General features: G+C 42.2%; 1 protein-coding gene across 1 annotated transcript in view; it reads right to left on the reverse strand.

The window, feature by feature from the left end:
* The window catches only part of pof1b (POF1B actin binding protein), a 129,626-nt gene that overhangs the window by 38,571 nt on the left and 78,977 nt on the right, over positions 1 to 12,078 (reverse strand). The window contains exons 7-9 of the mRNA XM_068047997.1: positions 11,313 to 11,346; positions 8,213 to 8,293; positions 1,027 to 1,119 (exon numbers count right to left, since the gene is read on the reverse strand). Coding sequence (XP_067904098.1) covers positions 1,027 to 1,119; positions 8,213 to 8,293; positions 11,313 to 11,346 — 208 coding nt within the window. The remainder of the gene's footprint in view (positions 1 to 1,026; positions 1,120 to 8,212; positions 8,294 to 11,312; positions 11,347 to 12,078) is intronic.

The raw sequence follows: 12,078 nt of genomic DNA on the forward strand, positions 1-12,078 counted from the left end.
CCAGTTAACACTGCAGTCGGGGCCTGATGACATTGTCAAACTCTCATCTGTTTATTTAATGAAGGACTCTGCCAGCTTCAGGTGGGTGTCCTTGCTGCCTGTTCAGAAGAGCAGGTTAAATTAGAAGACAGAGGGGTCTGTGTGGGATGCCGGCAGATAAGTCAGCGGACAATTTTAACTACCTTCCCACCCAGTTTACACTGCGTGGGTAGGGTTAAAATCACCCCTATGCTATGGCACTGAGTCATACAAGATAGGTTCAACCTCCAGTTTGTGCTGAATTTGCTGATGTCATTAACGTCCCTGGGCTATGGGGAAGGGGGAAAATAACAAGGGTTTCTAATGCTGATCTCTATCCAGATACCTATCCTGGGAAGTGCTTTCTTGTTGGCATCAGGTGAAAGCAAGGCTTAGGTTGGCTGTGATGACCCCAGAGTCAATTCTAATTATCCTAGTCCACATATAAAGAATGGGATATGGAAGACTCCAATACAAGTTAGCCCCTTCAGCCAAAGTGGGAAATACGGGATTAAATTGTGAAGAAAAAGAAAAATTATTGTTAAATATCAAATATAACAATGCTATCTTTGCAATTGTAGAATATTTCATTTTGAAAAGAATTAACACACATTGGCAGTTTTATACAAAAGCAAAATACTGCAGATGCTGGCAATCTGAAATAAAAACAGAAAATGCTGTAAACATTCAGCAGATCTGACAGCATCTGAGCAGAGTAATAGAGTGAACATTCTCTCAATATTCAATTCAAACAAGACAATATACTTAGTACACAACTTCTAATATCTTACTTTCTTGGTACTGTTTTAACAAATTTGAGCTCCAACATATTTATGATATAGTTGAGATTTGTAACCACAAAGACTATGAGAATTGAATTTTGACCTATATAGGCCAACAACTTCTAGCAATTATCCTCATGTTAGGTGCACTTAAGCAAACAGTTAAGATTTAAGAATATAAATATTTCATTTCAGACATTGAATTTTTGCAACCTCTTGCACATACATTTAGGTCATCTTGCAAATGGAGCAGGTCCTCACGTAGGCTGTTGAATGTGGCCAAGAGTAGTCGTAGGGACTTGTCCACAGTAATTCTTGTCTAAAGATGTAATCATACATAAAAGATCAGTTCAGCGATCTGTAATATTCTATAGCCGAGGTACAGGTTTCTTCAAGCCTAGTTATTGAACTGAAAACATCACAACTGCAGAAACCTGACAACTAATCTCCCAACAAGCAGTGGTAGGTCAGAAATTGGTAGCTTCTCTCTGGCTGATCAACAGCTAACAGAGCTCAGTGACAATTACAAATTAACAACACACTGAAGGCAGTGCCAATGGATTTTTTGCAAAATTAATAATTTACAACATTAAATATCTTTCTCACTGCAACAACACAGTGATGATTGTTCCGAGGCTGTGTCTGTGGAATGTTAGCTGTTCAGCTGTAATGATGATTACAACATAAAATATGATCACTTCCAAATGGGGGAGAATGAGAAATTACAAACCTGAACATTATCTTTTTAGAAACTTCCAATCAGGATCTCTCCTTGGCTCCCCAAGTTTATCTAGCACAGGGTTGTCCAACATTTTTGGGCTGAGGGCTGCATTATGATTTTTGCTCAGCCCGGGGGTCCGGTGAGCAAATTTTGAAAGATAAAGGCATTAAAAATTTATCTTACTAATAAAAACAACAGAAAATGTGCATTTTTGTGAAGAAGCTTTAAATGAGAAGACTAATTTATTGACTTACTTTCTCATCACTATATTGAAAACTGATTTACAGAATCACAGAATAATACAGCGCAGAAGAGGCCCTTCGGCCCATCGAGTCTGCATCGATGCATTAAAGACACCTGACCTGTCTACCTAATCCCATTTGCCAGCACTTGGCCCATAGCCTTGAATGTTATGACGTGCCAAGTGCTCATCCAGGTACTTTTTAAAGGATGTGAGGCAACCTGCCTCTACCACCCTCCCAGGCAGGGCATTCCAGACTGTCACCACCCTGTGGGTAAAAAAGTTTTTCCTCAAATCCCCCTTAAACTTCCCACCCCTCACCTTAAACTTGTGACCCCTCGTAACTGACCCTTCAACTAAGGGAAACAGCTGCTCCCTATCCACCCTGTCCATGCCCCTCATAATCTTGTACACCTCGATCAGGTCACCCCTCAGTCTTCTCTGCTCCAGTGAAAACAACCCAAGCCTACCCAACCTCTCTTCATATCTTAAATGTTCCATCCCAGGCAACATCTTGGTGAATCGCCTCTGCACCCCCTCCAATGCAATCACATCCTTCCTATAATGTGACGACCAGAATTGCACACAGTACTCCAGCTGTGGCCTTACCAAAGTTCTATACAACTCCAACAGGACATCCCTGCTTTTGTAATCTATGCCTCGATTGATAAAGGCAAGTGTCCCATATGCCTTTTTCACCACCCTATTAATCTGCCCTTCTGCCTTCAGAGATCTATGGACAAACACGCCAAGATCCCTTTGTTCCTCGGAACTTCCCAGTGTCAGGCCATTCATTGAATATTTCCATGTCACATTACTCTTCCAAAGTGTATCACCTCACACTTTTCAGGGTTAAATTCCATCTGCCACTTTTCTGCCCATTTGACCATCCCGTCTATATCTTCCTGTAACCTAAGACACTCCACCTCACTGTTAACCACTCGGCCAATCTTTGTGTCATCCGCGAACTTACTGATCCTACCCCCACATAGTCATCTATGTCATTTATATCAATGACAAACAATAGGGGACCCAGCACAGATCCCTGTGGTACGCCACTGGACACTGGCTTCCAGTCACTAAAACAGCCGTCTGTCATCACTCTCTGTCTCCCACAGCTAAGCCAATTTTGAATCCACCTTATCAAGTTACCTTGTATCCCATGTGCATTTGCTTTCTTGATAAGTCTCCCATGTGGGACCTTGTCAAAGGCTTTGCTGAAATCCATGTAAACTACATCAACTGCACTACCCTCATCTACACACCTGGTCACATGCTCAAAAAATTCAATCAAATTTGTTAGGCGTGACCTCCCTCTGACAAAGCCATGCTGACTATTCCTAATCAAATTTTGCCTCTCCAAGTGGAGATAGATTCTCTCCTTCAGAATTTTCTCCAACAGTTTCCCTACCACTGACGTGAGACTCACTGGTCTGTAGTTCCCTGGCTTTTCTCTACAACCTTTCTTAAATAGTGGATTTAGTGACATACCTGGCATTGTTTTTGCTTGCATAAGTAGTCAGTCTCTACCCGCCCACTTGATGTAGCAAATCAAAGTATTCTGCATAGATATCCATCTGTCAGGAGTGATCATGATCTCTCTCTCTCTCCCTGTGTTTCCCCCTCTCTGTGTTGTTCCCCTCTCTCTGTGTCATCTTCGCTCTCTATGCCCCCACCCCCGTCCCCCGCTCTCTGTCCCCCTTTCTCTGTTCCCTCTCTCTCTCTATTTTCCCCTCTCTCGCTCTCTCTGATCCCTCTCTCTCATTATTCCCCCTCTCTCTCTTTCCCCCTCTCGCTGTCTCTGTTTTCCCTCCTCTCTCTCTCTGTCCCCCTTTCTCTCTTTGTTTCACCCTCACTCTCTTTGTTGCCCTTCTCTCTCTCTCTGTTCCCCCCTCTCTCTGTTTCCCCCTCTCTGACAGTTGCACTGAGCGGGAGCGCTCAGCACAGCAGCTTTGTGGTTGGTTACTTTATTTAAAAACATCAGGCTGAGTTTCACAGCTGACAGCTGCTGAAGCAGGAACGCGCTTCCCGACATCAGACAGATTCGGGGTCTTCCAGCAGGCTTTTAAAAAGTTGGAAAACCCCAAATCTGTCCGATGTTGGAAGTACGTTCCTGCTTCAACATCTGTGAAACTGGCAGTGCGATGTTTTTAAAAAGGCCAGTCTGCAAGAAGACGACAAGGGGAAATTTCCCATCTCCTGTCACGGACCCCTGGGGAAGATGAGGAACGGTCTGGGTACAGTTTACACCCGCAGCCTGGATGGAAATCTTTGGCGGTCCGGACCCTGGCCCATGGGCCGTATGTTAGACAACCCTGATCTGGCAGTTAGCTGAGTCCTACCGACCAGCAAAGTCCCAAATTCAATTTCCAGCCTGTGCTGAGGTAATTGATCTCAGCCAGGACCATGGTTGGAGCACCATGATTGACCTCTACAGTCTTGGAATGGAGAAGAAATCTGCATAGTTCTTGTTCCTATGTGTTATCCACTGAACCCTTGTAGAAGTGTTTATGTGGTTTGTCAGGTGGAGAAAGGATCAGGCTTATTCAGGATTCTGCTACCATATAAACAATGACTACTGGGAGGCAACACAGCAGAAAAGGAGTCAATATCTTGAGGAGGGCAGAAGAAAAGAGGCTGGAAACTTGGCAGAGAAAGGAAGAGGAAATAAATTTCATATTCAGTTGCATTCCAGCATTTAGCAGAATGTGTGATTTGTCATACTTTCTCCAAACTTTTGATCCATTTGCACCGGATCTTTTCAACCATTTCTCACGAGATGGTCAAAAATCAATTAATTCTGCTGGTTTATTTATTCATGTCCTGGATTTTACTGGACCAGATGCCTTCTGTCCAGCATCCACGCCTTGCTCAGATGACAATCTCTAGGATAAAAACAAGAAACGCTGGAAATACTCAGCAGATTTGGCAGCATCTGTGGAGAGAGAAGCAGAGTTGACGTTTCAGGTCAGTGACCCTTCATCAGAACTGACAAATATTAGAAATGTAAAAGGTTTTCAGTAAGTAATGCGGGGGGGTGGGGCAAGAGATAACAAAACAGAAGGCGCTGATAGGACAGAGGGTCACAGAGAATAACTGACCAGAAGGTCATGGAACAAAGGCAAATGGTATGTAAATGTTGTGCTGAAAGACAAAGCGTTAGTACAGAGAGGGTGTTAATAGACTGTAAAGCACAAAGTACTCTAAACACAAACATTAAAAAAAAGAAACAGTGGGTAGGCAGAGTAGAAACAAACTAAACAAACTAATAAAACTAAAATAAAATAACCAAATAAAAAATAAAAAAATAAAACATAAAAAGGGGGGCCCATCATGCTCTGAAATTATTGAACTCTATGTTCAGTCCGGCAGGCTGTAGCGTGCCTAATCGGGAAATGAGACGCTGTTCCTTGAGCTTGCGTTGATGTTCACTGGAACACTGCAGCAATCCCAGGACAGAGATGTGAGCATGAGAGCGGGGGGAGGGGGTGTTGAAATGGCAAGCAATCAGAAGCTCGGGGTCATGCTTACGGACTGAGCGGAGGTGTTCCGCAAAGCAATCACCCAATCCTCGTTTGGTCTCCCCAATGTAGAGAAGACCACATTGTGAGCAGTGAATACAGTATACTACATTGAAAGAAGTACAAGTAAATTACTGCTTCACCTGAAAGGAGTGTTTGGGGCCTTGGATAGTGAGGAGAGAGGAGGTAAATGGGCAGGTATTACACCTCCTGCAATTGCAGGGGAAGGTGCCATGGGAAGGGGACGAGGTGGTGGGGGTAATGGAGGAGCGGACAAGGGTGTCGCGGAGCGAACGATCCCTCCGGAATGCTGACTGGGGAAGGGAGGGGAAGATGCATTTGGTAGTGGCATCACGCTGGAGGTGGCAGAAGTGGCGGAGGATCATCCTTTGGATGTGGAGGCTGGTGGGATGGAAAGTGAGGACAAGGGGAACCCTGTCGTGGTTCTGGAAGGGAGGGGAAGGGGTGAGGGTAGAGGTGCAGGAAATGGGCTGGACACGGTTGAGGGCCCTGTCAACCATAGTGGGGGTGAATCCTCGGTTGAGGAAAAAGGAAGACATATCAGAAGCACTGTCGTGGAAGGCAGCATCATCAGAGCAGATGCGTCAGAGATGGAGAAACTGGGAGAATGGAAGGGAGTCCTTACAGGAGGCAGGGTGTGAAGAAGTGTAGTCGAGGTAGCTGTGGAGTCGGTGGGCTTGAGATGAATATTAGTAGACAATCTCTAGGAGCTGCTTAATGACTGGTCCTGCTGCTGTTGTCAGCAGAATAGCTACTTTCATAGAAAAATGGCATGAAATGATGGATCCCTTGGGAAGAGGGAGGGTTATTAGGGGAAGCAGATTAATTCTGTGAGGATATCCAAACAGGTAGGAGTTTCAAATGGTTTTGTTGAAGAATCCAGCTTGTGGAGTGGAGGAGAGAACTCTTTATACTAAAAGCACTCTCTTTTACAGTAATGATCCTGTTTCAGTATAAATACAAATGAAGGACACCAGATAGTGTAAAGTAAGTGTTCTCCTTTACAAATGTGTGTAGAAATCTCAGGGGAGAATATCATGGGTACTTGTGCTTAGAAACACGTGATATCTGGATGTAAAGCAAATACTCGGCATCAAAGATCGAGGAAAATCAGGCACAAGTGCATTATTTCTATGTACAAAGTTTCTTGAGTTCACATCAATCTGTTGATTCCTTCTCCCAAATGCATCTCGGCTCATTGTAATGACTTCACTTCCAGGCTAAAGAGCTGCATATGAAAATTTCCTGCCAATATGCAGGTTCAAAATGGATGTAAAATTATGCTCAGAATTTTTGGTGCAGCAGGAAACAAAGCCATTCTTCTGATATTTTAGTGTGATTTTTTTGTAACATTTATTCCCTAAGACCTGCACTGTATTTTCTGTTGCTTTGAATCTATTTTTTGTCACCAGTATAAGTCATATTAAGAATTCAAAAGCTTCCACAATTGCATGTTCTAATGTGGATAAATGATAGTTAAATGCTTGAAACCAAATGTTTCTCTACGCTGTGTGGCTGCACAGTAACCCAAAAGTTCCTGCATAGGCCACGCTGGTCCCTTTAAGTTACCATGGGTGAGGCCGTGCAAAAAAATTTAAAGGGGCCCCGCACTTAGCTAAATCGCCCACGCACTCCAAAAAAGAGGGAATGTTGCTTGCAAATTTAATTTTTGTACTTGAAGAAGGACTATATGGCATGAGTTCAGCGCTTTCAGCAGGCTCCGATTGTTTATGCCCATTTTAAGTTTCAGTGTGGATGCACGAATGGGAATAACTTCAGGTGTAATTTCCTGATTACGGCCCCACAGAAGATTCTTTGTTTCTATATTGGATTGTACCATCAGACTGCAAACTAAGAGCTATATTTTCCCCATTAGAGAGTATGCAGGAGCAAGTAATTTTAGTCCATCAGCGACAGAAACTCTCACGATTTGCACCAATAGCACTGATTGAACTTCTACAAATAATCTGTTATCCTTCTTTTACAATCTAATCCATAGGTTTTCAAAAAGGGTGTCTTGATTCTAAGAAAGTGAGATAATTGTTTGTGTATTATTAGATTTTCCTACTTTTTATACTTGACATCAAATTATTTCTATTACTTTATGCTATTGAGATATATTTTCTGATAAGACACCACTGTTTTCCTTTTGTTGTGGCAGGGTAGGGTTGAAAAATTTGAAAACCATTGACCTAATCCACAGAGATCCATGTCTCACTCTTCAGTGTACAGCTACTGTGGTAATGCAGAGTAAATCTTGGTGTTGAAGCTTGAAGTAGGCAAGAGGCATTGACAGCCCACTGCCATTTCCTTCTTTCAATGCATTAAAATGCTGTTCAATGGGCATCATAAATAGTAAAGAATTCTTGGGTGAATGCCAGGCATGTAGTATAACAGTCAAAGTGAAATGGGAAATTCATACTTATCAGTAGAACAGCTGCTGTTATGTTCATTGGACTTTTCCTTTAAGTACAATGACTATTCCAGTGATACTTTCCTGCAGGCACAGTGGCGCAGTGGTTAGCACCGCAGCCTCACAGCTCCAGTGACCCGGGTTCAATTCTGGGTACTGCCTGTGTGGAGTTTGCAAGTTCTCCCTGTGTCTGCGTGGGTTTCCTCCGGGTGCTCCGGTTTCCTCCCACAGCCAAAAGACTTGCAGGTTGATAGGTGAATTGGCTATTATAAATTGCCACTAGTATAGGTAGGTGGTAGGGGGATATAGGGACAGGTGAGGATGTGGTAGGAATATGGGATTAGTGTAGGATTAGTATAAATGGGTGGTTAATGGTCGCCACAGACTCGGTGGGCCGAAGGGCCTGTTTCAGTGCTGTATCTCTAAATCTAAAAATCTAAATCTCATTTTTCATTGACTGTTCTATAACTGTTGCCACAGCCACTTCAATTTTACCTGCAAGAGATAGCGTAAGTGTTGTTTTGTCAATTCAGATAGTCCTTTTGGTATCAAAGTTTCAATGCTTTCATTGGTATCCTGGAAAATAAGTACATTCTCTTTAGGGCTTGATATATTTTCAAAATATATTTACATTCTAACTTATCAAAAAGGTCTAAAAGATCTCCGCAAAAGTTCTGCTTGAAAATATCTGATCCAGAACTTATTTTTTATTATTTTTTTAAGTATAAATAGTACTATAATAAATAAATTATTATTTTGCACCTAAAATTCCAAGAAGTGAATATTTTAGCAAAATAGTGGTATTCTGAAAAAGACATGAAAAACTGAAAAACTCCTTTATCTTCTCTCTTCCTTACTTCCCCCCAAACACCTCCCGCCCTCCCTTCCCCAACCCCTATTTAAGGTTCCACTCATCTCTTCAGCCTGCAATGGGCCATAGTTCACTTCCTAGTAGGTGGCGTAGATCAGTATAGAAAAGGAAGTAGAATATTCTTTTAAACCAAGCTTTATTCCACATTTCCACTATTTTGTTCATCTGTCAGTCCTATAGTGCTCTCGACGCACAGGGCCAGCACCAGTTTCCTCCATTCCGACCTGCTTTTGGCTGGTTGACACACCCCTTTCCTGGCGTGTTCAGTTTCCAGGTGATGCTCCTTTACATGCTTTACTAAATTTTTTGTGGCTTTCCACACTTACTTTCCACTATTCAGTTGAAAAAATATTTAAACTCAAGCCTTCCTTAGATCTGAGTTTACTCTAAGTCCAAGTCAACTCATTTCCATTATTAGTATTATTTGTTCTTTAATAAAGGTTAGTTCTGTGCATTTCATCTCAGGTCTTTGAGCGGCATGTCCCACAATCATCCATTTCACTTTTCTCTGAACCTACTCTCGTGCAAGTGAATAGAAATTGTACCTTTCAGTTCACCAGCCCATGATTCTCTGTCCATTAAAGCGAATGGTGGGAAAATCATAGGCTAGTGAATGCAGAGGTGGAACTTCAACCCCCTGGTATTCTAGAGTTCAGCCTCCCCCTCCCCTCATTTCCTTTCAATAAGAAACGGTGGGGGAGGTTGCACAATACCCTGGGCTGGATTTTTATTTTGGGGTTTGGACCCCGGCGTGGGTGAATTTCTGGGTCCCAAACCCACATCTCATCAGCGCCAGACACCTGAGCGATTTCTGGAGGGATGGCCAATTCTAGCCAGGGAGCATGCTCGCCATGCAATTGAGGACGGCCGCTGGGCTCCCAAGGCTGGAGGGTCAATAGGAGGCCTTCCAGGAATCACACATAGGCAGCCCCATTGCCCCAGGTGAGAGCTGCCGATGCATGTATAAGAGAAAGAGAGCACCTCATGATAGACGTGCCCTCTGAAGAGAAGGTAACAACATTTTCAATTTGAAAAGGACACAGCTGCCAGGCCATTATTGTGGAGGGTCAAACCCTCCACTGGACAGCCAGCGGCCGCAGCTGTGTCCCAAAGGCCACAGCGTGTGTGGGAGGGTCCCTGAAGGGGAATAAGCACTGGTTCCACCCCTGGTCTGTCACCAGGAGACTGCCTCCATCCCTCGGCCACGTTTCGGCTTCAGTGGGGAGCCTGCGAGCTGACTGGAAAATTCCAGTTGGCTTCTGCTGAGTGGCCTTAATAGACCATTTAATTGCCCTAATAGGCCACCTGCCGCTTGTGGGCAGGCAGCCATCACCCACCCCCCCAACACATCCCAGAACGAAAATGTCCCAGAGGCGTGAACATGCCAGCAGCCCATCATCCCACTCTCCGACGCCAATTTTCGGGCCTTCCTGCCTCCAGTCCCGCCTCCGATGGGAATCAAAAATTCTGCCCTCTTAGTCAGTATTAATGATCAACTATGATCGTATTGAATGGCAGTGCAGGCTCGAAGGGCCGAATGGCCTACTCCTGCTCCTATTTTTCTATGTTTCTATTGATGTGGAGATAAGAGGTTCAATGCAGACAACTAGACACAACATTTTTTTTAAATTACAAATTTTAAATCAGTGAATTAAAAAAAAAGTCCAAAAGGAAAGAATCTGGGATGGACATTGTAGGTGTTCAATCACAGCATGGTTTTTAAACTCAGACTCCTATCACCATCCAGCTTCAGCTATTTATAGTTCTCACATGGTCATGCTCAGCTGCTCTTTCAGTTGAGATCCGTCAAGCAGATCATCTTCACAAGAGTAGTCACAGTTCAAACAAAAAGAATCTTTTAACTCGTAGATATTATGTAGACATAAAGTGAATGTCAATTGAGTTCTAAAGCAATGCCGCTGTTGTGCTTTTCTTTTTTAATCCATATACTTCCCACTGTTAAAGGACAGTACTGCATAAATAGCTAGCAAGAGGTGGTCAAAAATATTGCATTAGAAGTCAACAATATGTCCCATGGATTATGTTGTGGTCAAACTCTGTTGTTTCATACCAAGGGTGCCTCTCACAGTATTGTTTAAAATGGTACACAGCTGATCCAATGTTAAAATACTTTGGAATTTGTTGAAAATCCATCCACATTATTGCTAAGTAGAGCCGAAGGACAATGACATTTAAATGATTAGTTATTGATGTCAACTGTTAGGAGCATTCCTTTATATCAGATCCTTCTCAGCAATCACCAAAAAAAGATAACAGCCCACTTTGAAAAACATAAACCACTATTCTCTTACCTGTTTATTCCCTCCTTTCTTGTTACTCATCTGTGCTTTTGGAATTAATCTTACGTTAGAAACTATAATTTTATTGTATGCATCCTTCTTGGACTTTAATTTTCCATCTAATATCCTTATTCAATCACGAAATTTGTCACAAACTCTTTATTCCTAGTTGTCATGTTTTAACTGACTCAGCGGGTGTTTAAATATGTTCCAACATTGGTATGCTGTACTCTTTATTTTCTACTTAATTAATCTGATTATGTGTCTCCTTTTATCCAACTAAAATTTTCCCTTTTCCTGTCCATTTGTTTTTGCATTAATTTTTCTGCATTTAGGTACAAAGAATTCTCTATAATAGATCAACAATAATAGAGCAAGCCACTTCTTCATTTAATAGGTTCTAATTGAAAACTCCAGTACTTACATTGACGTCAATATTAACTTCCAACCTGTTTTGCCTGTCAAAAAATGAAATAATAAATATAAATATCTTCAAAAATGTAGTGCAAAGAGTTATATGATAAATTGTGTTGAATGGATACAGGAAAATCTACTAGTTACTGAATTTTAGAACTCATAAACAAGCTGGTCTCTGTTTCCATAACTGTATGGTCTGGATGTTAGCGTTTGTTGTTTTCAATAACTATAGGCAGATTTAAGAGTTCATTCATGTTTATTTACAAAAAGAAGGCTTAATTATTGGTAAGATCTGACAGGTTGCACAAATGGTAAAACACATCTCGAGATAAACCGAGGTCATTGAGACAAGGCATTGTGAGTTATAGAGCACACACAGGGTGATTGCACAAGTTAAACAGAACACTGACTTGAGAAACTGTACCCTGAGTTACACAGAGCACTGACAAAGGAAGACTGTCCCTTGAGTTACACAGACCACTAACAGGAGGCGAGTGTACCCTGAGTTACTCCCTATATGGGTAAATTGCATACTAGTCAATTCCAAGGCATAAAATGTTGGATTTCCACCATTGCTAGACCACCATAGTAAATGTAGCATTTGTATCATAGACCTTTAGTACCATCATTTAGTAGGGTCCTTAGTATCACCATTTAATAAAACTTTTTTGTAAACTTTAAGTTGTTAAATCTTCTGAGACAGTCTCAATATTTGGGATGAAAGCTTGCTCTGCATGTGGGCCTTGACTGTAAAATCTGGATTGCTTTCATTA

This window comes from Heterodontus francisci, chromosome 15 (assembly GCF_036365525.1).
Source record: "Heterodontus francisci isolate sHetFra1 chromosome 15, sHetFra1.hap1, whole genome shotgun sequence".
In the NCBI taxonomy this organism is placed as follows: domain Eukaryota; kingdom Metazoa; phylum Chordata; class Chondrichthyes; order Heterodontiformes; family Heterodontidae; genus Heterodontus; species Heterodontus francisci.